The 24,758-nt window shown below is 36.1% G+C and overlaps 1 protein-coding gene across 2 annotated transcripts in view; it reads left to right on the forward strand.

Moving 5' to 3' along the window:
* The window catches only part of LOC131432954 (uncharacterized), a 385,697-nt gene that overhangs the window by 282,129 nt on the left and 78,810 nt on the right, over positions 1 to 24,758 (forward strand). Inside the window, exon 3 of one of the 2 annotated variants that reach the window (XM_058599613.1) lies at positions 14,793 to 14,835. The exons of the other annotated variant lie outside the window; for it this stretch is intronic. Within the exon in view, the coding sequence (XP_058455596.1) occupies positions 14,834 to 14,835 (2 nt within the window). The 5' untranslated portion in view covers positions 14,793 to 14,833. The remainder of the gene's footprint in view (positions 1 to 14,792; positions 14,836 to 24,758) is intronic. 2 annotated transcript variants of the gene reach the window in all.

Genomic DNA, 24,758 nt, shown 5'->3' on the forward strand with positions numbered 1-24,758 from the left:
TTTGTTTTCTAAATAGGGTTTCATATTCTCAAATCTCGAAAATTAAAACCGTTGAAACAGGGAATTCGCTTAGAAAAAAGCCACGTAATTTCGGAAATCCGCTTACAAAAAGCCGCGTAAAGACTTCAGTGTATTCTGTTTCCCAAGTCATGCCTCATTTCCTGGATGTGCTGGTCATTTACTTTACTAAAATCGCTAACGTTTTTTATGGCACTGTGTAACGAGGCCTCGAATGACTGCATGCGCTGACCTACTTTACCGCAAATGTTGTGGTCGTTTCTGCTGATACTGGACAATGACTGCTTCACGTCGATGAGCAAGCGCTCGACACTGTCGAATATTTCCAGGTAATGGGTTTGCATGTCTGCAGTGGTCCGGTGATACGTTTCCGTTTGATTTTTTGTGTACTTAAGAAGTTGCTCCTGTTGATGAAGTAGCTTTAGAGTTTCAGCTCCTGTCCTTATTAAATGTTGACAGTCGGCACACACTGGTACCATAAATGCCAGAATAAAATTTTCTTGATGCCGCTGCACGCCGATGCAGGCTGAATGGTACGATTTTTCACAGAATTCGCATTTCCAAAGGAAGCGATCGTCAATATTAACACACGATTTTACACCGCACTTCATTATTCTAGATAGAATTTGTCCGAAAGGCTATAAAAAAAAGCCCGCGCGCGACGTAGACTACGCGTCAAAAAATAAATAAATATAAATTACTTGCGGAGCGCTCGAAAAAGCGAACCGCGCCCGATGACTGTTCGAGGCGAAAAAAAAAGAGAGCTTAAAATTGTCACGTTTTTTTTCAATGAAAAAATCTCTCATTTGTACATTATCACGATGGGGAAACAAACGAAGCGAGAGGAAGCATTTTCAGTTTCTTTTACTTTTACAAAAAAAAGTATCAATGCCAACGTCACTCGTTCCACTAGAACAAGACGATACAAAAATAACGTCTGATAAATCAAAGTTTAGAACAGTTTACAACCTCTTTGGAAACTACTACATTTTGTTCTTCGTCCCTTTCATCTTGTTCGAGTCAAAGTCAATGCAAATCAGCAAGCAAACCTCCTACTGGTTTGTTTTATGCGCCACTCGCCTAGCACTATTATTGTTTTAATACGAATTCTGTTGATGGATGAATACCCAGGTAATCAATAAATAAGCACTAATGACGGCATTAAAGCTGTCTTTTATGAGCACCAAACATGCTGAATCTGAAAGCTCATCTGTTGTAAATTAATCAGAATTCAGCTCTCAGAATGCACACCAGCCATGAATAAGCATTATAATAGCCGTATATTTTGCCAAAGTCGGCCTTAATTCAGTCTCAAGTGCGATTGAAATGCCAATTAGCGATTATTTGCTGTAATAATGCGGCATTAATAAGTGCTTATTGGTTACCGGGGTGCTGAATGCTCTTGATCAGCACTTTTCCTGCCAACACCAACAAACTAACCGATCTTTTTCAGGGCATCCTAAACTTTCCGGAAATCATTTTCCAAACTTTATTTCACATAGATACAAATGAGTATATGTACAAAATAATTTTGACCACCACGATCGTGCAGTCCTATGCCAACAAAATAGCCTGCCAAAGCTGTCTTTCGTAGGTTTTCAACTGTCGAACTTTTGTCTAGTGGTGCTAGTGAAGTTGCATGGTTTTCTAGTTGAACTGCTATGCACTGACGAGTCGAAGATGGAAAGTGTAGTGAATAGAAATCAAATTATAATTGATAGACTGCAACTTCTAGGATACTTTTGGAACATGTTTAAAAATGAACGTCCTTCTTTAAAAGTATTTAGATCTGAAATTAGCATTAGCAAAGAACTTTAAGTGTCTGAAATTCATTCGAGCAACCACACTCTAACTGAAAATTTTCCCATCCCATATTTTCCCCACTCAACGTATTAATTAGTATGAAGTAGCAGACGAGAGTGTGTTTATGTAAACATAAAACCATACTCGTACGGTTCCGATTGCCCCAGTCGGGGCACAGAGTCACAGTGGGGAGGCGAGGTGCTTTCATCTTGAAAATTACTCTGCTCCGAAGTGGCCAATCGTGGGGCTTCAATTAATTAAACGCCACGACTCTTTGGGATGGTTTCTTTTTTGTTCGGGGCTAGGTTTCCTCCGTGCTGTGTAGAGAAAATGTTGTCGCCCGTCGTTCAAACTCCCAAACCAGAAGCTGATATTCTTCGTCCTCCCACCTCCACTGCACCACCGAAGGAGGACGACGGGAATCACGTCGCCATTGAACCGAAACGGGAAAACGTTTCCTGTTTTACGATCGGCTTTTTTACGAGCCACTCCCAGCTGGACCTTATTAATATGTATCTCAGAAAAATGGTTAATAACTTGTTTATTTGGCGACGACCGTAAAGTTTTGTTAGCCATTCGTAAAACAGAAGCACTTGTCTCGGTACTTCCTTCAGGAAGGACCTTTCCACGGGCCGATTTATAGCCGAATGAGATAAAAGCAAGCTGTTCCGGTATTGTCCTTGAAGCGTAAGTTTCAGCATTGAACAGTCGCACCTCTCAGTCCAACAACCAAAGGCCGGTGCCTACCCGCAAACCCGCAAACAAACCGTGTTTCACCGGCTTGTTTTCCGAACGGATTGACACAATTCCTGTGACAGATTATCGCCAAGCACCGACGGGGACCTCCGCCACCGCACTCCCCGTTTACATTTCAATCAACTCTACAGTTACAAAGTGTTGCCCAGGACCAATGTGGAAAATTCCCTTTGGCACGTTTAAGCCTCTGTGTCGGGATCTGCCTGGACCTGCCCGTGACCACATTGAAACTTTCCACCACATTCTATAATTCATCCGCTTCATTTGGCTTGTTTTTTGTCTGGCGTTTCTGCCGCCCTCTCTCCAAGGACAGAGGAGAAACGTCCGTCGGAGCAGTAGGTAGAAAAACAAACACCAACACAAAAACTACCCTCGCACCGAAAGTATCATCATTACTATTCGAATAATAGTAAGGGGGGAGACACATTGTCTACTGGTCGGATCCGAAGGGAACCGGGCACAGAACAAGCACACCGAGCAGCTCCAGAGCATCGTCTCCTGAATGATGTCGTTCTGGTCGCCGGTTGCCGTCGTTACTCTCACTAACCCCTTTCCGAGATCAAATGTCGCTGCCCGGATGGTGGATGTAGGAGACGGAGGACGGTCAGGTCCTGGATCTAGCCGAGCGGACAACTAGAGCTTGAAATAAAACAACCAGAAATTTAACTACACACATAAACCGAAATAGGATTGTCAACATAAAGTGATTGTGCTTTTTGGATGTCATTTTTCTTGGCCTGACAGCTGCCTGATGCTCGCTTTAGCATATTTATAGCTTGCTGTACGAGGAAGTTTGTAAGATCTGGACCTAGAATCACTGACTGATAGTGGTGCTATTTTCGGGTGTGATGGGGGGAAAATTTTGTTAGGACCTGGAATGACTTCGATTCGTGTACGAATTTTGTTAACATGTTTCACCGTGATTTTATAGAAAAAAATTCATTAAAATGTCAAAAATCAATAATCACTCATCTTTACGTTTCGTCTTCGACTCATCCGTGCATTACCAGTTTATTGTAAACTGCTGATGCCACATCGCGGTTCAGTATAAACCGCTTATCAGGTGTAAAGTCAGTGCAATTTGCGTAGCATTTGTATTCTGAAAATGCACAGATGAATCGAAAACGAACCACTTAACCCAAAAATAAATATTTTTCAAAAACACAGTTGATCAAAAAGCCTTCAAAAATTAAAGTACAAACTTAAAAAAAACGTTTTTAGAAGATTTATAAAAATATACATGACATCAATGGCAAAATGACAAAAATTTTTGTTTATTTTTGTCATTTTGCCAGTCTAGCAAAAATGCAATTTGCGAAAAAAAAAACACCCGCAGAGACAGAACTCGAACCGATAACTTTTCCTATACATCGAGGAAATCGCTTAGCCAATTGCACTACCTCTGCATGTAGAGACGCTTTTGTTCAATTAGGTTTATTTCTGCGTTATGTTTTCTATACGTCTCGTCAGTCCTATTCCAATCTGTTTTTTTTTTTCATTGCGAGCGGATGAAAGTTAATCTAAGTCTAAGTCTAAGGTGGTTTTATTCCACCTTATCAGAGAAAAAAGTAATCGAGCACCAGTAGCAAAAAATATTAAAAATGTCAAATATATCCAGAGTAAATAGTAGAATAAACCGAAAGGGCAAACTAATAATAATATCGAAAAAGTAAAAACAATCAAAAAAATAAATAATAGAAGTCATAGTATAACTACACAAATATCAAGAAGATAAAAAGCAAAAAAAAATGAAAAATAGCACAAAACGACGGGTGGGTAATGTCAGAGACATAACTGGAGGACGTGAATACAAACAAACTGACATTGAGGTGTGACCTCTGAATATCAATACACTGAGATCTCTTTTTACGCGAGGGATACGAACCGCGTACAAAAAAAAAACGCTCAAAAAACCACGTAACTTTGGAAATCCGCGTAAAAAAAACCGAAAACAAAAGAATTTTTTAAGCCAATTTTTTTTTCTTTTTGAATCGAATTTGGGATTTCGAGAATTTAGGACCGAGTAATTTTGAAAATCCGTGAAGAAAAAGACCGCAAAATCGAAAAAAATATGTTGATGCCAAATGTTTTAGAAATGCATGAGAAGTCGAGTCGAGAAATTTTTTTTTGTCAGAGAATTGACTTAAAAAAAATTCGGGATAACATCAGATCTCGACGTTTAATGAATTTCTAAGACAAAACAAGAAAAAGACGCGTAGAAACCGCATGGAACTGGTTCCGAATTCAGTGGCAAAATTCAGGTTCGGAATCCAGATCAAGAGTTCAGTTCAATAATTTAGTATCAGAATTTTGGAACTGAACTGTTTTCAGATTTCAAGATCCGTATTTAATTCAAGAACTGCATGCTGAACTTGAACTCCGAACCTAACTTGAAGCGCTGAATCCACTTCCGTTATGTAGTTCCAGAACCCAAGTTGCGAAATCAATTCCAGCATGTTTAATTTGAATTATGGAAATGAACTCAGAAACTGAAATCAATAATTATATTCAGGTTCAGAAGTCAGTTTTCAAACTCAGGTTCAGATCTAAAATATTGTTCCAAAATCTAGATTTAGAATTTGTACCCTAAATTTTGTTTCGAAATTCTAAATGTTTGTTCCAGTCAAGGAAAATCTAGTTTGACTTTTGACTTTTGACTTTCATTGAACCTTTGAAACTTTGAACCTTTGAACCTTTGAACCTTTGAACCTTTGAACCTTTGAACCTTTGAACCTTTGAACCTTTGAACCTTTGAACCTTTGAACCTTTGAACCTTTGAACCTTTGAACCTTTGAACCTTTGAACCTTTGAACCTTTGAACCTTTGAACCTTTGAACCTTTGAACCTTTGAACCTTTGAACCTTTGAACCTTTGAACCTTTGAACCTTTGAACCTTTGAACCTTTGAACCTTTGAACCTTTGAACCTTTGAACCTTTGAACCTTTGAACCTTTGAACCTTTGAACCTTTGAACCTTTGAACCTTTGAACCTTTGAACCTTTGAACCTTTGAACCTTTGAACCTTTGAACCTTTGAACCTTTGAACCTTTGATTCTTTGAACCTTTGAACCTTTGAACCTTTGAACCTTTGAACCTTTGAACCTTTGAACCTTTGAACCTTTGAACCTTTGAACCTTTGAACCTTTGAACCTTTGAACCTTTGAACCTTTGAACCTTTGAACCTTTGAACCTTTGAACCTTTGAACTTTTGAACCTTTGAACCTTTGAACCTTTGAACCTTTGAACCTTTGAACCTTTGAACCTTTGAACCTTTGAACCTTTGAAGCTTTGAAGCTTTGAACTTTTGACCTTTGACTTTTGACTTTTGACTTTTGACTTTTGACTTTTGACTTTTGACTTTTGACTTTTGACTTTTGACTTTTGACTTTTGACTTTTGACTTTTGACTTTTGACTTTTGACTTTTGACTTTTGACTTTTGACTTTTGACTTTTGACTTTTGACTTTTGACTTTTGACTTTTGACTTTTGACTTTTGACTTTTGACTTTTGACTTTTGACTTTTGACTTTTGACTTTTGACTTTTGACTTTTGACTTTTGACTTTTGACTTTTGACTTTTGACTTTTGACTTTTGACTTTTGACTTTTGACTTTTGACTTTTGACTTTTGACTTTTGACTTTTGACTTTTGACTTTTGACTTTTGACTTTTGACTTTTGACTTTTGACTTTTGACTTTTGACTTTTGACTTTTGACTTTTGACTTTTGACTTTTGACTTTTGACTTTTGACTTTTGACTTTTGACTTTTGACTTTTGACTTTTGACTTTTGACTTTTGACTTTTGACTTTTGACTTTTGACTTTTGACTTTTGACTTTTGACTTTTGACTTTTGACTTTTGACTTTTGACTTTTGACTTTTGACTTTTGACTTTTGACTTTTGACTTTTGACTTTTGACTTTTGACTTTTGACTTTTGACTTTTGACTTTTGACTTTTGACTTTTGACTTTTGACTTTTGACTTTTGACTTTTGACTTTTGACTTTTGACTTTTGACTTTTGACTTTTGACTTTTGACTTTTGACTTTTGACTTTTGACTTTTGACTTTTGACTTTTGACTTTTGACTTTTGACTTTTGACTTTTGACTTTTGACTTTTGACTTTTGACTTTTGACTTTTGACTTTTGACTTTTGACTTTTGACTTTTGACTTTTGACTTTTGACTTTTGACTTTTGACTTTTGACTTTTGACATGAGATCTTAGATCTTAGATCTTAGATCTTAGATCTTAGATCTTAGATCTTAGATCTTAGATCTTAGATCTTAGATCTTAGATCTTAGATCTTAGATCTTAGATCTTAGATCTTAGATCTTAGATCTTAGATCTTAGATCTTAGATCTTAGATCTTAGATCTTAGATCTTAGATCTTAGATCTTAGATCTTAGATCTTAGATCTTAGATCTTAGATCTTAGATCTTAGATCTTAGATCTTAGATCTTAGATCTTAGATCTTAGATCTTAGATCTTAGATCTTAGATCTTAGATCTTAGATCTTAGATCTTAGATTTTAGATCTTAGATCTTAGATCTTAAATTTAAGACTTTTGACTTCAAATTTTAGACTTGAAACTTGCGACTTGAGACTTCAGACTTCAGATTTTAGACTTGAAACATGAGACTTGAGACTTGAGCTTTAGACTGTGTTTCAAAGTTGGGATATGGAATTTCAGATTTGAGACTTGAGACTTGAGACTTGAGACTTGAAACTTGAAACTTGAGACTTGAAACTTGAGACTTGACACTTGAATTTGTGTTTCAAAATTGGGATATAGAATTTCAGATTTGAGACTTGGAAATTAGAATTGAAGACTTAAGATTCGGGTATTGGAACTTGTGGATTGGGAATTGTCACTTCGGACTTTAACCTTGAAATTTGGAAATAAAAGTATTAAGAATTCGGAGATAGGCACCATTAACAACAGAAGCTTGAAGATTTTGATATAAATTTGGAGTTCTTTTCAAACAAGAACTGCAACTTTGGTTTAGATGTTGCGACTTAATAGTGTTTAAATTGAAGATTGGATTTCCAGGCCAGAAGATTAAGACTTGCATCTAAGAAGGATTTCAAGTCTGATATTTATACAATAATTTAAATCAGCGATTGTCTGTTTAGGTGCAGATTTGAAATTCTCATGTACTTCATTAGTCTTATAGACTAGAAAGATTCTGCTTTGGACTTCAAGGAATTCCTTTGATCTGTGTTTTGAAAGCTCACACATCACAGAGACATCGATTCTGGTTCATTAGCAGAATGACGAATTTGTTACTGAAAATTATCATAAATACTAAAATCATGAGTTCTAAGATTTTTTTTTCCATTTCCGTAGAAGTTCTGCTGACGTTTCTGCAAATAGTTTGAACCTTCATCAGGAATATGTAAAAAATTAAAGATCAAATAGAGTGCAATGTTTGTAAAGGTAGGTAAACACAAACAAAATTTCTGCCTATCGTTTGATCGAATCGATGATGGAAACCGCATATTTTCACAAATAAAACCTTTGCAAACAACAAACATGATTTGCTGATAAATTGAACTCCATTGAACTTCGGATCATTAGCCAGGTCGAGTGAGTCTGGTTGGATAATGACCGGAAAAACAAATGAATCCGCACGTTTTGTTAATGATTGATCAGGACAGAGACTGAGCAAAAAAAAGTTGATAATTGAGTTGAGTTTTGCCATTCCTAACTAACCGCAGTCATTTTCCAGTTTGTTTCCCTGCCAGATTGGTTTTTATTTGATGCCACCAAATCGAACGTATGGCAAACCAGGATTCCAGTTCCATCCAAACCATCCGTCCGTAGTTGATGATTTGAAAATACACTCCGCATGCTAACAGCAATTAAAATCATTACCTTTCGGGTTCTCCGGGCTCTCGAGGACTGATCCCGTGGCGGCAACCCCCCGAAAAAAACGGGAGCGGGATTTTCCGACTAGATGCTGATTGCGCCCTCACCCGTTCTGTGAACTGCTGTGTTTTACATCGATAGGCTACTGATTCGGTGGGTCTGTCTGTCTGCCTGTGAGTGTGTGCGCGCGCGGTGGTGTAATGAACTCGAAGTCCAATTAGAGCAAAACACAATCAGAAACATGCTGATATTGGATGATTCTGTTCAGAAAGAGGGGTGGGGAGGGTGACAGGGTGGAATGGTTCTGGATTTCAAGGACACCAACCCGACTAATAAAGCGGGGTGTTCATTTCGGGCTAACCATGGCACATGACAGGCAATCAATGTTTGTGGCATGGAATCGAGCATCGAATGTCGGAGGGGAACCCGAAATTGACAGGGATCTGTGACAGGGATTGTGCCTGTTGTTTTTGTTGTTGACTATTTTTGATAGATACAGTCGGGAGTCTTTTTTTCTTGAATCATTTCAAGGTTATATCGAAAGGAATAAAGTTCCGTGTTATTGCAACGAGAGGGTGTATAATACTAGTTTCATGTTATTAATATAAATGATAAAGAAAATTAGTTCTAGGACACTTCCTTGTGGCACTCCAGGTGAATTATCCAGAAAACTAGACACAAAATCGTTAGGTACAGTCTTGTGTTTTCTATCACATAGTAAGCTTAAATCTTTCATCTTTCCAATTAACCGCCCCCTGGTTTTGACGTAGGACTACGTCTTTCATTACTAAACTCACCTGGGTGTATTTTCAGTGCGCAGGCTACCATCTACGTCAAGACGGTGGAACTACACCTGGCATTATTCAACTGGTGCTTCAGCCAATGGCGAATATGAGGTTCCGTTCCTCATGCCTAAACGCAGAAAAACAGCAACTAGTTCTTCTGTGAGCAGTTCTGCTGTTGGACGTTCGCAGTGTTAGTCTCGCTTCAAACAAGTGCGATTGCGTCATCCAGCTGCTGGTTGTTTGCGATGGAGAAAAAGTAAACGACGAGTGGACAACAATGGGGAACATTATACGAAATCAGACGTTCTGATGGTTCTTAATGTTATCTAAAGAACTAAAGAAGATTACTTCTTTGCAAACTGAAGATAAAAATCATCAGCTCAGTGCAAATCTACAATAATTTGAATAGCTTTTTGCTATTTTCGCAGTCTAAAAATCGCACCAAACAAGCGCATATAAAGCTAGCATTTGGCTGCATCGCGTTAGAGAAAAATGCTACGAGTAGTGTTTAATATCGTAGAGAATTCCACAATTTGGCCCTTCTGAAATGACAGAATTAAATCCCATACAGCATTTCTATAGTTTCATTTACTAAAATATTGAGATGTATGAAATATTGAAATATTTGGGCGATTTGTATGACTTGTGTTACGATTATATTTATGTAATGATGAATCTTCTAGGTCAAGGCTAAAACTTACAAATGACTTTGACTGACGCCCTACTTCCTAGAACACAAACGTAATCTACAATAACAAGATAGACATTTTCCGGACTCCGACGCCACTAACGGTCCTTTTCAGGACCCCAAAAGTAACGTAAAGAACTTATTTAGAAAACTAGTATTAAACTGCCGCTCCAATTTCTAGAATACAAACGCAATCTTTCGAAACCGAATGGTCCTTTTCAGGACTACAAAATCTTAAACGGTCAAACGGTGTCAAATTAGTTAATATATCTTAAACATCTCGAATGAAGTCCTACGTCAATCTCACAGCTATGTCTCTGACATTACCTACTCCAAGTTTTTTAATATGTCAGTTAGCTTGTTTCGTATGCAGCAAACGGCGTAAGCAGTTTTTGAATGTCGATTTATTGGCCCTGAAATGGGCCAATAAATTACATTCTCTCGATGTTTAGAAATAGGTCATTTTTTGTTTTTTGTTCAAGTGTTGATAATTTAGTTCTATTTGATCATTAAAACGATTTTCTGGAAAAAACCTTGAAAATAATTTTTTATTTGAAAGTTATTGTAAAATAAAACGTTTCGACAAAGTCATGTCATTCTATAACAAAAAAATATATTTCAATGAAACTTTCATAATTTTTATTTTTGGTATAATATCAGATATAAAAGTTCACGAATACTAAACATTGAGATCCACTTCTCAATTCGCTTGTGTTTTTCCATACAATGAAATAACAATATACTTTTGGATAGGCATTTTTTAATGATTTTTTCTCGTATCGTCGTTAAAATAGAAGAATTCGGTGCTGTGCACACCGCGCAAAACTGCTAATAATGTCATCAATAAACCGCTCCGACGTTGCAACTGAGACAGCCAAGGATGCCAGGCAGGCGCGTACCCAAAAAATAATTCGGAGGGTGTTTTCATATTATATGGGAGACAGGGGCTAAATCGGACACTTTTTAGACATTAAAAAAAATCCAAAAAAAATGGGTTTTTACCCAAACCATCTCTACCGCGTCATCTATAAGCGCGTTTATAATGTCAATCCATGAACTGAAATAATAGCAGGTTTATAAGATATTCAAGCTGTCCGTTTTAACCACGTGTTTGGTTTAGCCCCTGTCTCCCTTAATAATTCCTTGAGTTTCGGGGAGGGGGGAGGGTGGTGAACCCACAAAACCCTTCCTTGTATACGCGCCTGATACCAGGTCATTTTAAAAAAAAAAACCTGTTCGAACTAAAAATCAGTTTAAGCAAAAATAGGTCCCGCCATTTTGAAACGCTCTATAGGGCACTTTGTTTTCCGGAGCAGTTCAAAGACTTTTAGGGGCTCATTGGGTTTTTGGGGGCTGTGATTGATTTCAGAAACCTGTTTAAATACAAAATTTTGTCATTTCTTAAAATCTGTGCATGTCATATTCCGAATCTATGAAACACAGATTAATCTGTGAACGTAGTAGGTGCTTTGGAGACATCAATTTGTTTTCAACTGCCATAAGCAAAGCCCCCTGAAGCCTCTTCTAAAGGTGTGCATACTAGTTCTCACAGAGTCAAACGTAACAGAGAGAACAACGAATCTCAGAGCTAAGTTGAATAATAATAATTAAATGCGGATGGGGATGCAGTCAATTCCTTCAATTTGATCGGTTGTGCAGTGCACGAAGTGCACACATGAGGACGGGACATCACTGAACATTACACATAAAAAAATTTCATATATTTGCTATACAATTTTTGAAAACAATTGATTTTTTTCCAATATTCTGGACTTTTAAAAATCGGAAAAAATATGTTATAATACAACAAAACATCGTAAAATTCAAATGCATTGGAAAATTTTGCAAATTTGTCAACGTGCATTGGAAAATTCCATTTGCTCAAAACCTATGACTTTTTGTCACAGGTTTGGAAATAATTGCTGGCCCACACATTTTTCAACGGACTTAGACTCCACGATGTTTTATTGTATTTTGAAATATTTTTACCGTTTTTCAAAAGTCCAGAACACTGAAATAAAAATCAAATGTTTTCAAAAGTTGTATAGAAAAAATTCGAATTAATTTTTTTGCAATTTTCATTCATTTTTTGAAATTTTCATGGTTGTATTTTCTACGATCTGTGAAAGTGACTGTGAAATTTGACGAAAAATTTTATATTCCAAAAACTTCATTTTTTTTGGTATATGTTTTTCAGAAAGTCATTTTAATGATAAATCAGACCAAATCTTGAATCTTTAAAAATCAAGAGAAAAAAAAATTTAAATTCCTGAACAAATTGTTAAGAAATTCGAGGAACTCCAAAAAATCAAATACTTCGAAACCGTCAAAATTCCAACAATTAAGAAAAAAGATTTGAAAACCAAACCCAAGTAGCACAAAATATGTTTAAATTTCAAATCTTTAAAAGTCAGGAAAAAGTTTGAAATTCTAAAGCAAATTGTAAAGTAGTTCGAGGTATTCCTAAAATTTAACCAACTCCGAAACTCCCAGAATCGAACATTTTTAAAAAATCGATAACCTAAGACTCAAAAATCTGAAAAATTACTGGGAAAGACACAAAAAAAAAATAAAAACCTGTTCTAATCCACCTAGTGGTGTAATGATACCTTGTGAAGTTCGTGAAGTTCGCAAAAATGACTGTTAATTGAAAAGAAATGAGAAAATTTGTTCGCACCGAATCTCACAATTTCTACTACTACACTACCGGCTGTAAAAATTGCATATTTTTTTCAAATAAACTTCAATTCATTGACATTCTTTTTTTTTCGTATCATTTATTTCACCCTGTCTGTACATTCTTTTGTTCTTTCGGTTGCACTCATAAAATAGCAAAAAACATTGTCAACCGCAGCACCGTCTTTTACCAATATCGCTCACTAGTAGCAAACATCCGTAATCGTTTCGTTTTCTTTATAACACGTGTATGAAACAAAACAAAGCACGCATCGTTCGTTTTGTGTTTTCTTCTTCCACATTACACGGTATTGTATTGTCAGTTTAAAAGCTTCGACACCCACCGCCCTGTAACTGCCGGAATCGGAAGTTGGATCCGGATGAAATTTCACAGTAGCTTCAAAGATAGTATGAGCTTTGATTCAAATTAAGATTTGTGAAAATCGGTTTAAGCATCGCAGAGAAATCGAAGTGAAAATTCTGTTTTTGGAATTTTTCATCACCACTTCCGGTGCTGTCGGAACTGGACAAGGAGGGACCAGTAGTGCAGAATTAAATTTTTATGCCCACAAACTAACAAGCTCTGCACACAAGAAATATTTATCAGACAGTTTTATGGGATTTGTACCTGTTTTTGAGCATCGTTCGTGAGAAAATAATAATGGAATTGGTAATTTTTCACGTATCACGCTTTAGTTCCGGAACCGGAACTCGGATCCAGATTAAATGTTTTACAAATAATTTTTTAGCAAACTATAAGACCTTTCATTTGAATCGGTTGAGCTGTTTCAGAGATAATTGAGTGCAAACTATTTCTCGAATTTTCATATATTACTATATAACTCCGGAACCGGAAGTCGGATTCAAATGAAATTCATTAGCAGGTTATGTGACCGTAGTACCTTTTATTGGAAAATTGGTCTAGCCATCTCTGAAAAAAGAGAGTGCATATTTTTTCCATTTTTTGGTACATATGATCCTATATCTCCGGAACCGGAGGTCAGATCAGGATGAAATTCAATAGCAAGCTATGCGACCATAATACCTTTCATTTAAATCTTAGTTTGTAAAAATCGGTTCAGCCACCTCTGAGAAAAGTGACTGCACATTTTTGTTACACACACACACACACACACACACACACACAAAACATCAACATTATTTAATTTATAAACTCAAAAGTTAGCTATAAAAAAAAACAAAAGAAACTCGGGAAACGTGGAAACTTAAAAAAAACAAATCAGAAGACTGGACAAACTTAAAAATAGTAGGATAATTCCAATAACTCAGAAGACTCATAAAACTTTAAAAAAATCGAAAGATTTTCGAAAGAGATTAATCAATTTAAAACATCCCTATATTCGAAAATATTTGTCCCGGGTTGGCGGTTCAATGCATAGGACGCTGGTCTTACAAGCCAGTTGTCATATGTTCGAGCCCCGACCTGGAAGAATTCTTCAAATTCCACAAAAGGAATGTAATGAGAACTCTGGAAAAATTCTATAAGACCCCCGAAACTTGACGAAGGCCTACAAACTCTAGGAATTCAAAACATAAAAAAAAATAAAAAAGTCGATCGATCTGCTATAGAAAATCGAAAAACTCAATCAGAACCAAATAATCAACACTTGAACGGAAAACAAAAATAAGAATTTGTTTTTGGGCGCTTTTACGAATTTTAACTCATATATTCTTCGCATTTTCCTCAAAACAAAAAAAAATATTTTACCGATTCTTTGATTCGGGGAAAAGTGCCAGTAAAATTGCTAAACATCGAGGAAATTGGAACTGATGAAAATAGTTGCTTCACAGCATCAACCCACTTGAAAGGGGGGCTCTGTTTAAATATTAGCATTATTATTATTAACATTACGAAAGGCGGGGCTAACGCGAGCAAAAATATATATATTTCAGTAGTTTCGGTTGGTCCGTTTTTTAGTCGAAACAAATCCAACTGATAATGAAAACAAGGTTCCATCTGTTGGTGCTAGTCCTAATTCGGTAAGAAAAAAAAAATATCGAGTACTAAAATCAAAAAACTTCATCAACTCGCCATGTAAAGCAATTAAATCTCGCAACACAAACGGACTTCAAATTGGATCAAATAAACTTTCTAATTACCGCCATTTCCACTTCAAAACCGGTAGCAAACTAATAAGATTTCCGTTTTTTTTTCGGTTCTTTCCTTTCCGTTCCAGGTTCCTTACTATTATGCACAGCAGATGAACCGAAGCGAAAAATGTAAGTTTCCCAAGCTTATTAAAATTCATCGATATCCATTTTGCATCTCCATGATCTTTACGAGATTGAACTTTTTCCCCGTTCGCTGTTCGGATGTCACTCCACGGGGACCGAAAGGGAGAAGACTCGACTCCTCCTCGCAGGTAGAGTAGCTAACGAGCCACGGCAAAGAAGGGGCCAGGGAAGAAAAAGCTTTGATTTCGTCTTCCATCAGAGAGAGAGCTGTAAAGTGAGTCAAAATGAAAAGAATATAAAAGTAGTCGCTTCTATTGGATTTTCCCTTCGACTCTTCAAACAAGCACCGGCATTCCAACATCCAGCAGTTGCTGCTGATGCTGCGTGGGAGGATGGTTAAATGTCTGATCAGCCTTTTGTCCCCGAGTTTATGATGGCGTAGAGGCCCGGAAGAGCAGAAGAATCGTTCGAGCAGTTTTCTCATTTGTTTACTTGGGACTCCATCGCTGCTGCTGCTGCCTCCGGTTGCCCTTCGAGATGGTTAAATGTCTGATCAGCCTTTTGTCCCCGAGTTTATGATGGCGTAGAGGCCCGGAAGAGCAGAAGAATCGTTCGAGCAGTTTTCTCATTTGTTTACTTGGGACTCCATCGCTGCTGCTGCTGCCTCCGGTTGCCCTTCGAGAGTCGGAGACTGCAATCGCGCTGGCCCCGTCGTCCCGTTGCCGTGTCCGTCGTCTTCGTCGTCATCGTCTTTGACGGTTCGATCAAATTTAGTGACCTTCCTCAAAACGCAACCATCTCCGTCCTTCATCCTCCGTCGGATAAAAGGGTCCGGTCGAAACGGGTGCGGAAGAATCAATTTCTTCATCCTTTTGATGGTTTGGGTATGAAAAAGTAAAAAAAATATATCGCATTCACATAAAAGAAGACTTTATCATTAAAGGGTCAACTCTTTCCTGCCGGGGCTTCGCATTTGTCCCGGAGTCCCCTGTTAAAGTTGGTCAAATTAGAACGGCTTTTCTCGAGTTCGTCACTTCCGAAGACTTCCGGCTTCCCAAAATTTACCACTATCTAGTCAAACTCCAAAGTCCAAATCCTGTTTGCCGAGAAAATCAATTGAAACAACTCTTGAATCGACTTCCCAACAGCAGCAGCAGCAGTTTTTGACACAAACACAAATTTTTCCTATGTGCGTCCGGCCACCGCCGCAGCACCGCACCCGCACCAGCTTCCGGACGATAAAAGAACGATTGGACGAGACTCCATCCATTTGGAAATTGAAAATTCTCTTCAAGGCTCACTCCGTCGTCGTCATCATCGGGAAGTCTGTTGATCGGCGGCAGGCTCGAGCCAAGAGAAGGAAAAGCAAGCAAATCAAATATTAGCTCACATGCTTAGAAGATCCCATTTTTTTTTTTGCTCTCATCCTCGCAGTTGTTTGTGCTTTCACTGTGCCAGACAGTGGTGCATTTTGTCGGTCGGTCGGACCGGAAGAAGCAGCATCTCGAAACAGAAACAAAATCTTTAAGCCAGTCAGGAGTCTGTTTTACATATGACGGCGGCGGCGGGGTGTGGCTTACGAGATTAGGAACAGTCTCCTGTTTGGGGAAGAGAGCAAAAAAAAAGAGATGCTTCGAATAGTTGATTCTGGCTTTCCTGGGCTTTAGTGTTCACAGTGCCGTAACACAGCATCATGTAGAGGAAGAACCCGATAGGAAATTGAATTGGTTGCTGCTTGGGCGGGAAATCCTTGTTTGTTGAACGATTTTATCGCATTGTAGCGAAAAGCTGGTTGTTTGTAAATTTACGTGAAACCAACTGACGATCGATGCCGGCTGGAAGAACTGAATATGAAAATAGGTAACTGGGTAATGGCAGAAACATAGCCGAAGTTGCGTTACTTCGAGTAGAACCGGACTTCGTGACATCACCATTTGCTGTCAGTTCTGGTGTCCCTCAGGGAAGTCACCTCGAACCGTTCCTCTTTTTAATTTATTTAAACGTAATTCTCTAAAAAAAAATTTCCTCAGTCATCTGTCCTGATAGGTCAAACTAATTCTAGGTTTTAATTCTTAGCCTTTATATCATTTGTTAGTTCCTAAGATTTAATTTGAAGTGTTATTTAAAGATGAGGAGGTTTTATGCCTGTTGGAGAGAAAGTTTTAATCTAGCTAGCTGCAGTAAACTTTTCTCTGCTCGATAATAAAAAAATAAAAAATAACGAACTCTAAAAGCTCAGAGAGCTCAAATATTTTCCTAATGGTGTATCTTCAAAAATTAAGAAAAAAAATTGATATTCCCAAACAAATTGTAAGGTAACTCGAGGAACTCGAAAGATTAAAAAAAATTCAAAACACTCAAAATCTCGACCAAACTATCGAACTCAGTACTCTTGGTTAAAAAACGTAATGCTTGTACGCGAATTAATCTGAAAAAGAAAATTTATAAAAGAAAATCAACAAAAAACCTGGATTTTTAAAAATTATGAAAAAAAATTCCAGAACAAATTGTTGGAAAAATCTCAAAACACTTAAAATCTTAACAAATATGAAAACAAACCAAAAACCGGACCCACGTGACTCAAAAATCCCAGATTTCGAAAAACTTTAAAAATTAAATCTTTAAAAATCATAAAAAAAATACAATAAATTCCTGAAATAATTGTAAAGAAACTCAAAGAACTCCAGAAAGTAAAAAATCTCTGAAACTCTAGAATCCTTAAAGATGAAGAAACAAATTTATAATTCCGAAAACAAAATGTAGAGAAATTTGAGAAACTCCAAAAATTCGAAACTCTCGATATTCGAAAAAAGCAAATTCCTAAGCTCGGAAAACTACTTTAATCTTCAATCTTTAAAAATCACGAAAAGAATTTAAAAAGCCTAAAAATATGTAAAGAAACTCGAAAAACTCCAAAAATTCGAAAATATCTTAAACTAGATCCTTTAAAAATCTAAAAAAAAATAAATTTGCGAAAATCCGTAAAAAAATTGCAGAAAAAGAACCAGAAACCGAATCCAAGTAACTCAAAAATTCCATAACTCGAAAAACTTTACATCTTGAAACTTGAAAAATCAGGAAAAAAATTTAAATTTAAAAAAAATTGTAAAAAATAAACTTGAAGAATTTCGAAATTCTCTGAAACTCTAGAATTTTTAAAGATCAAGAAAAAAGTTTGTAGAAAAACTCGAGGAACTCCAAAAATTCTAAATTCTCAAACCACTCAAAATCTAACAAATTCAAAAAAAGAACCAGAAACCGAACCAAAATAACTCAAAATTTCCAAAGCAAGAAAAACTTTAAATCTTAAATCTTTAAAAATCATGAAAAAAAATTAAAAACCCCTTAAAAAATTGTATAGAAACTCGAGGAACTTCAAAAATTCGAAAATCTCTTAAATTCTGGAATCTTTAAAAATTAAGAGAAAAATTTAAAATTCCTGAACAAATTATAGAGAAATTCGAAGAACTCCAAAAATTCTAAAACCTCAAAACATTTAAAATCTCAACAATCTTTAAAAAAAAGAACCAAAAACTGAACCCAAATTACTAAAAAATCCCAGCGTTCGGAAAACTTTAAATCTTGAACCTTTGAAAATCGAAAAAATTTCAAATTTCTAACCAAATTGTAAAAAAACTCGAAGAATTCCACAAATTCGAAATTCTCTGAAACTCTAGAATCTTTAAAAATCATGAAAAAAAATATTAAAATTCCTAAACAATTGTAAAAAAACTCGAAGAATTCCAAAGGTTTGCAAACCACAAAACATTCAAAATCTCAACAAATTCAGAAAAAAAACTAAAAACCGAACTCAAATAACTAAAAAATTCCTGCGTTCAAAATACATTAAATCTTGAACCTTTCAAGACCAAAAAAATTAAAATTCCTTGACGAATTGTAAAGAAACTCGAGGCATTCCAAAAATTCGAAAATCCATAAGCACTTGAAAATCTAACAAATACAGAAAAAGAACCAAAACCAAGTAACTCAAAATATCACAGAGTTAAAAAAAAACTTTAAATTCGAAATCTTGAATCTTTAAAAATCATGTAAAATATATATATTTCCTTCAAAATTGTAAAGGAACTCGAGGAACTCAAATAAAATGGAAAATCTCTGAAACTCTAGAATCTTTGAAAATCAAGAAAAAAAAATTCCTAAAAAAAAGTGTAAAGAAACTCTAGGAACTTCGAAAATCTAAAAAGACTCAAAATCTAACAATTGCAGAAAAAGAACCGAAAACCGAACCCAAGTAACTCAAAAATTGAAGTGCTAAAAAAATTTCAAATCCCAAATCTTTTAAACTCAAGTAAAAAAAATTATAATTGTAAGTATATACAAACTGTAAAGAAACTCGAAGAACTCCAATGTTTAAACATACGGAAATTCTTGAATCAAGAAACAAATTTTAATATTCCTAAACAAATTGTAAAGAAAATTTCGAAACACTCAAAATGTAATAAATTCAGAAAAAGAATCAAAAACCGAACCCAAGCAACTTCAAAATCCCAAGTAACTCAAAAATTCCATAGCTCGAAAAATTTACATCTTCCATCTTGAAAAATAAAAAAAAAATTGAATTCCCAAAAAAAGAAAAAATTTTTACAATATTTGAAGAATTTCGAAATTCTCTGAAACTCTAGAATCTTTAAAGATCAAGAAAAGAAATGTAGTAAAACTCGAGGAACTCCAAAAATTCGAATTTCGCAAAACACTCAAAATCTAACAAATTAAAAAAAAAAGAACCTGAACCGAATCCAAGAGATTAAAAAAATTCTAGAGCTCGAAAAGCTTAAAATCTTTAATCTTTAAAAATCTTGAGAAAAAATTAAAATCCTTAAAAAATGGTATAGAAACACTAAGAAAATTAAAAAATCTCTGAAACTCTACAATCTCTAAAGATCAAGAAAAAAAAAATTATAATTCTTAAGCAAATTGTAAGGAAACTCGAGGAACTCCAAAAATTCGAAATTCTCAATATTCTCAAAATCTAACAAATTCAAAAAAAAAACAGAAACCGAACTGAAGTAACTCAAAAACCCTAAGGGATTAGGAAAATTTAAAATCTTGAATCTTTAAAAATCATTAAAAAAAATTTTAAAATTCCTAAACAAATTGTAAAGAAACTCGAGGAAGATCAAAGATTCAAAAATATCAAAACACTCATAATCTTACAAATTCAGAAAAAAAACCGAACCCATTTTTTTTAAAATCAAGTAAAAAATTTATTATTCCTGAACAAATTGTAAAGAAACCCGAGGAGTTCCAAAAAATCGAAAATCTGAATTTTGGAACTAAATTTCAGGTTTAGATTCTGAGTCAGATTCTGAAATTTTAGATCTGGATTCTGGGCCTGAATTCTTGAATTTTAGACCAGGAATTTAGATCTGCATTTTGGACCTGGACCTGCATCTTGGATTCTGGATCTGAAATCTGCACGTGGATTCTGGACCTAGATTTTTAAACCTGGATTCTAAACCTGGATTCAGCAATTGCATTCTGAGCCTGAATTTTAGACCTGAAATTCTGGACCAGGATTTCTGATCTTGATTTTGGACCTGGATTCCGAACCAGAATTTTGCACGTTGGTTCTAAATCTGGATTTTATGTCTGGATTCTGGACTTGGATTACAAATCTGATTTTTGCACCAGGATTTTGGACCTAAATTTTGACCTGGATTTCAGATCTGGATTCTGCACCTGGATTCCGAACCTGGATTTTGCACTTGGATTTCAGATCTGGATTCTGCATCTGGATTCCGAACCTGGATTCCGAACCTGAATTCTGCACGTGGGTTCTAAATCTGGATTTTAGGTCTGGATTCTGGACTTGGATTGCGAACCTGGATTTTGCACCAGGATTTTGGACCTAAATTTTTACCTGGATTTCAGATCTGGATTCTGCACCTGGATTCCGAATCTGGATTCCGCACGTGGGTTCTAAATCTGGATTTTAGATATGGATTTCAAATCTGGATTCTGCACCTGGATTCCGAACCTGGATTCTGCCCGTGGGTTCTAAATCTGGATTTTAGATCTGGATTTTGGACTTGGATTACGAATCTGGATTCTGCACCTGGATTCCGAACCTGGATTCTGCACGTGGGTTCTAAATCTGGATTTTAGATCTGGATTCTAGACTTGGATTACGAATCTGGATTCTGCACCTGGATTCCGAACCTGGATTTTGGACCTAAATTATGACATGGATTTCAGATCTGAATACTGGAGCTGGTTTGTAGATCATTATTTTTGATCTAGATTCTGCATCTGGATTCTGTACTTGGATTCTGGATGAATCTGAATCTGGGTTTTAGACCTAGATTCATAACTCTGACTCTGGAATATTGAATTGGATTTTAGACATTGATCTAGCTCTGAATTCTGAACCTGGATTCTGGACCAAAATTTCAGATCTGTATCCTGGACCTGGACTCTGAGCCCAAATTCTGGATCGACGATTCTGGACATGAATTTCAGATCTGGATACTGGATCGAGGACTCTGGATCAGCATTCTAGACCTTTAGGCACATTCAGGATTTAAATTTTGGTTCGGAAGTCTACACCTGAACCTCATTTCTTTCTTTATATTTAGATTTGGGACCTGAGTTCTTAGCTGCTTGACCTAACCCGACCGAAATGGTGTGCTTGTGGTGCTCAGGCTAAAGCGTTCAAATCCGTTAATTACGCACTTTTATTGATTACCCAAGTAACAATTTTTGTTACGCTAGCTTGTTTGTGACTAGTTTGCAACCAGATATTTGAGTGATTGTTACTAACATCTAACCACTTGCATGACTCAAAAAGCGCAGTTTCTACTAGTTGTTAATTCAGCTAAAAATAAGTTGTCGTTACGTTGTAATGCCATACTAGAATAACTTATCTTTTCATAACTTGAAAATAACTTGTTTCCAAGTAAACTAGTTGAAACTTAGTCTCCATCGACATTATAAACATTGAATGAATCCAGAATACTTTTCTATCTTCAATAAAAAAGCAGGAGAGTGCTTTAAATCACAAACTTGATACAAGGTACAAATTTCACAACGATTTTAAAACTGTCGAGCGGAATTCAATTTTACTTAACTGTTTTTCATGCGCCTTCAATCAGAATCTGTTTATAAAAATATGAAAAATAAACAACAAAATAACGCTATGTTCAGAATGCTCAAATTAGAGTGATTTCTTATCATTTTAAATTCATATATCATGAGAGTTATAATATTATCACAATCGATGCTCAATCCCTATATTATTTTCTTCGTATTTATGACAGTGCATAGAACAAAAATGATTATTCTGCCTTTCACTATTTTCGGCAAAAAGTAGTTTGGAAAAAGGTAATCTCCTGGTTTTATTTACGTTTCATACACTTCTTGAGACTCCATATTGTATTCGCCATATTCAAGCCAACGAAGGTTGTTTTGTTTGCATTTTCGTTATCATAACGTTGGGAAAACCTACCGATAACTATCTGAATCAATGAAGAATTTTATGTTATAATCTCATAATATCTAAGTTATTACTACATCAATTCACATAGTAACGATTTACATATACGCTTACGTATTTATAATGGTTTCGCAACCTTTTTTCAACTTGTAGCTAAAACTAAAACTGTGATTAAAGATATGTTAGAATCAAGTAACGATAACTTACTAATGATAGCTAGTTCAATGTTTATGTTATAAAGAAACACTGCCGTCACCTTGTTTTAACCATAACATAAAAAAAACATGTTCGAGTTCTTGTTGCAACATAGTTTGGACTTAGTCGCATCAGAACTAGTTGCGGATTGCTACTTGGGTATGTACTGAACCGACTTCAGCAGCTCACGACAATAATCAATTTCAAATCTTGCATTACTTTGGAAAAAATATACCAAAATACAGCAGCTGCTGTCGTCACAATTTGCATTTTATCCGGACTATATTGAGTCGTAAGTCGGTAATATCCAAACTACTTTTGGTCACGTACTCGACGGAATGCACATGCACTACGGTACTGCATACTTTCAGGAGCTGCTTGTCAATTGAATCCACTGCAATTACGGGTAGTATAAAGAGCCATGGCGACAGCACGCTCGTGAAATATCATGGAAAGGTGGGTTGGTTGGTTGGTTGGTTGGAAAATCGCACCTGTTCCGCACCGGCTGGCGAACTTGGCTCGGAAAGCGATTTCAGTAAATCCACTGTTTGGAGCGAGCGATGTTTTCTACGCGTTGGCATGGTAATTCCAAATTGTTTACATTAACATTAAATCTAAATAATGGGGAAATTATGACCGCCACCATCAGCAACCAACCAACCAACCAGCGCCAGTAAAAACTTCGAGCGGGGCCTGTCGATGGTGGGAGATTTTCACCGGTTCCCAACCCGAGAAGGGACATAAATGTTTTACGCCTACCAGCTCGGTTGGGACCGAATGAGGATTCTGCTTCGGTTGTTGGAAAATTCATTGACCTAAATTAGCATTCACCGGGGCAGGTGACAGAATACGAAATTGGGTGCGTTGATTTTTGAAAAGCAGATTCCCCGTTTCACAACACACATTTTTAATGAACTGCAAATCACATGATTTTCGAAACGATTTTAACAAAACATTTTCCGGCGTTTCCCATAATTACGAATTGATACCACCACCAGCACCAGCACCGCAGCAAAGCCCCCCGTCTGAACACGCGAAACATACATTAATGAGATTCGAACACCGCCAGGCAGAAAATGAAGCTCCGGTGATGAAGCCCGGGTAATCCGCTGGCGGATTACGTCTTATTTCGGTTTTCGGCCGCGGGCGATGCTGGCGGCCGGGCATAATTGAGTTTAATTTGCTGTGTGTTTTTCTTCTCTATCTCTCTCTCTCTCTCTGCTCGATGATTTCGCCAACCCCGGAAAGTTCTGCTGTTCTGAAATTGAATTTGAGAGCGCGCCTTTAATTGAATTTTGATTTGATTGACGTTTTTAACTGTCGAAAATATAGCGCAAATTCAATAGCCAAAATAAACTGTTGGAAATGAAATTTAAATGGATCATTCTGTTTACTAGCAGATGGCCATGAGAACCGATCGAATTTGGCAATACCGAAAATGTCATGAGCCAATAGTATGAGACAAATCAGTAAACAAATCGCATCGACCCATCAATGATTTATTTGAATTATACACAGATGCAAGGTGCTTCGTCGATTCAGCTAAATAATCACGCTGTGGAACTCAACTGATATTTGATTATCAGCTACGTTTCACTTGATGCGTTTGGAAAAAAAATCGAGCAAAGATTTTTCAAGGATTCATCAAATATTTATTAAAAATTCACAAAATATTCATACCGGATGGATTGGAAATTGATCCGATGTAAAATGCATGAAGAGCTTCATCAAAGATTCATAAACGATTCATGTAGGAGTAGCCAAAGATTTTTCAATTGTTCATTATAGATCCATTTAAGATTCGACGATTCGCCAAAAATTCATCCAAAGATTTATCAAAGATTCATCGAAGATTTATCAAAGATTCATCGAAGATTCATTAAAGATTTATCAAAGATTCATCGAAGATTCATCAAAGATTCATCGGAGGTTTATCGAAGATTCACCGATGATTCATTGAAGATTAATAAAAGATTCCTCAAAGATTCTTCGGAGAGTTACAAAAGATTCATCGCAGATTCATCGAATATTCATCAAAGATTAATCGAAGATTCATCAAAAATTTATCAAAGATTCATCAAAGATTCATCAAAGACTCATCAAAGATTCATCAAAGATTCATCAAAGATTCATCAAAGATTCATTAAAGATTCATCAAAGATTCATCAAAGATTCATCAAAGATTCATCAAAGATTCATCAAAGATTCATCAAAGATTCATCAAAGATTCATCAAAGATTCATCAAAGATTCATCAAAGATTTATCAAAGATTCATCAAAGATTCATCAACGATTCATCAAAGATTCATCAAAGATTCAT

The sequence above is a fragment of the Malaya genurostris genome, chromosome 1 (genome assembly GCF_030247185.1).
Source record: "Malaya genurostris strain Urasoe2022 chromosome 1, Malgen_1.1, whole genome shotgun sequence".
Taxonomy (NCBI): Eukaryota; Metazoa; Arthropoda; class Insecta; order Diptera; family Culicidae; genus Malaya; species Malaya genurostris.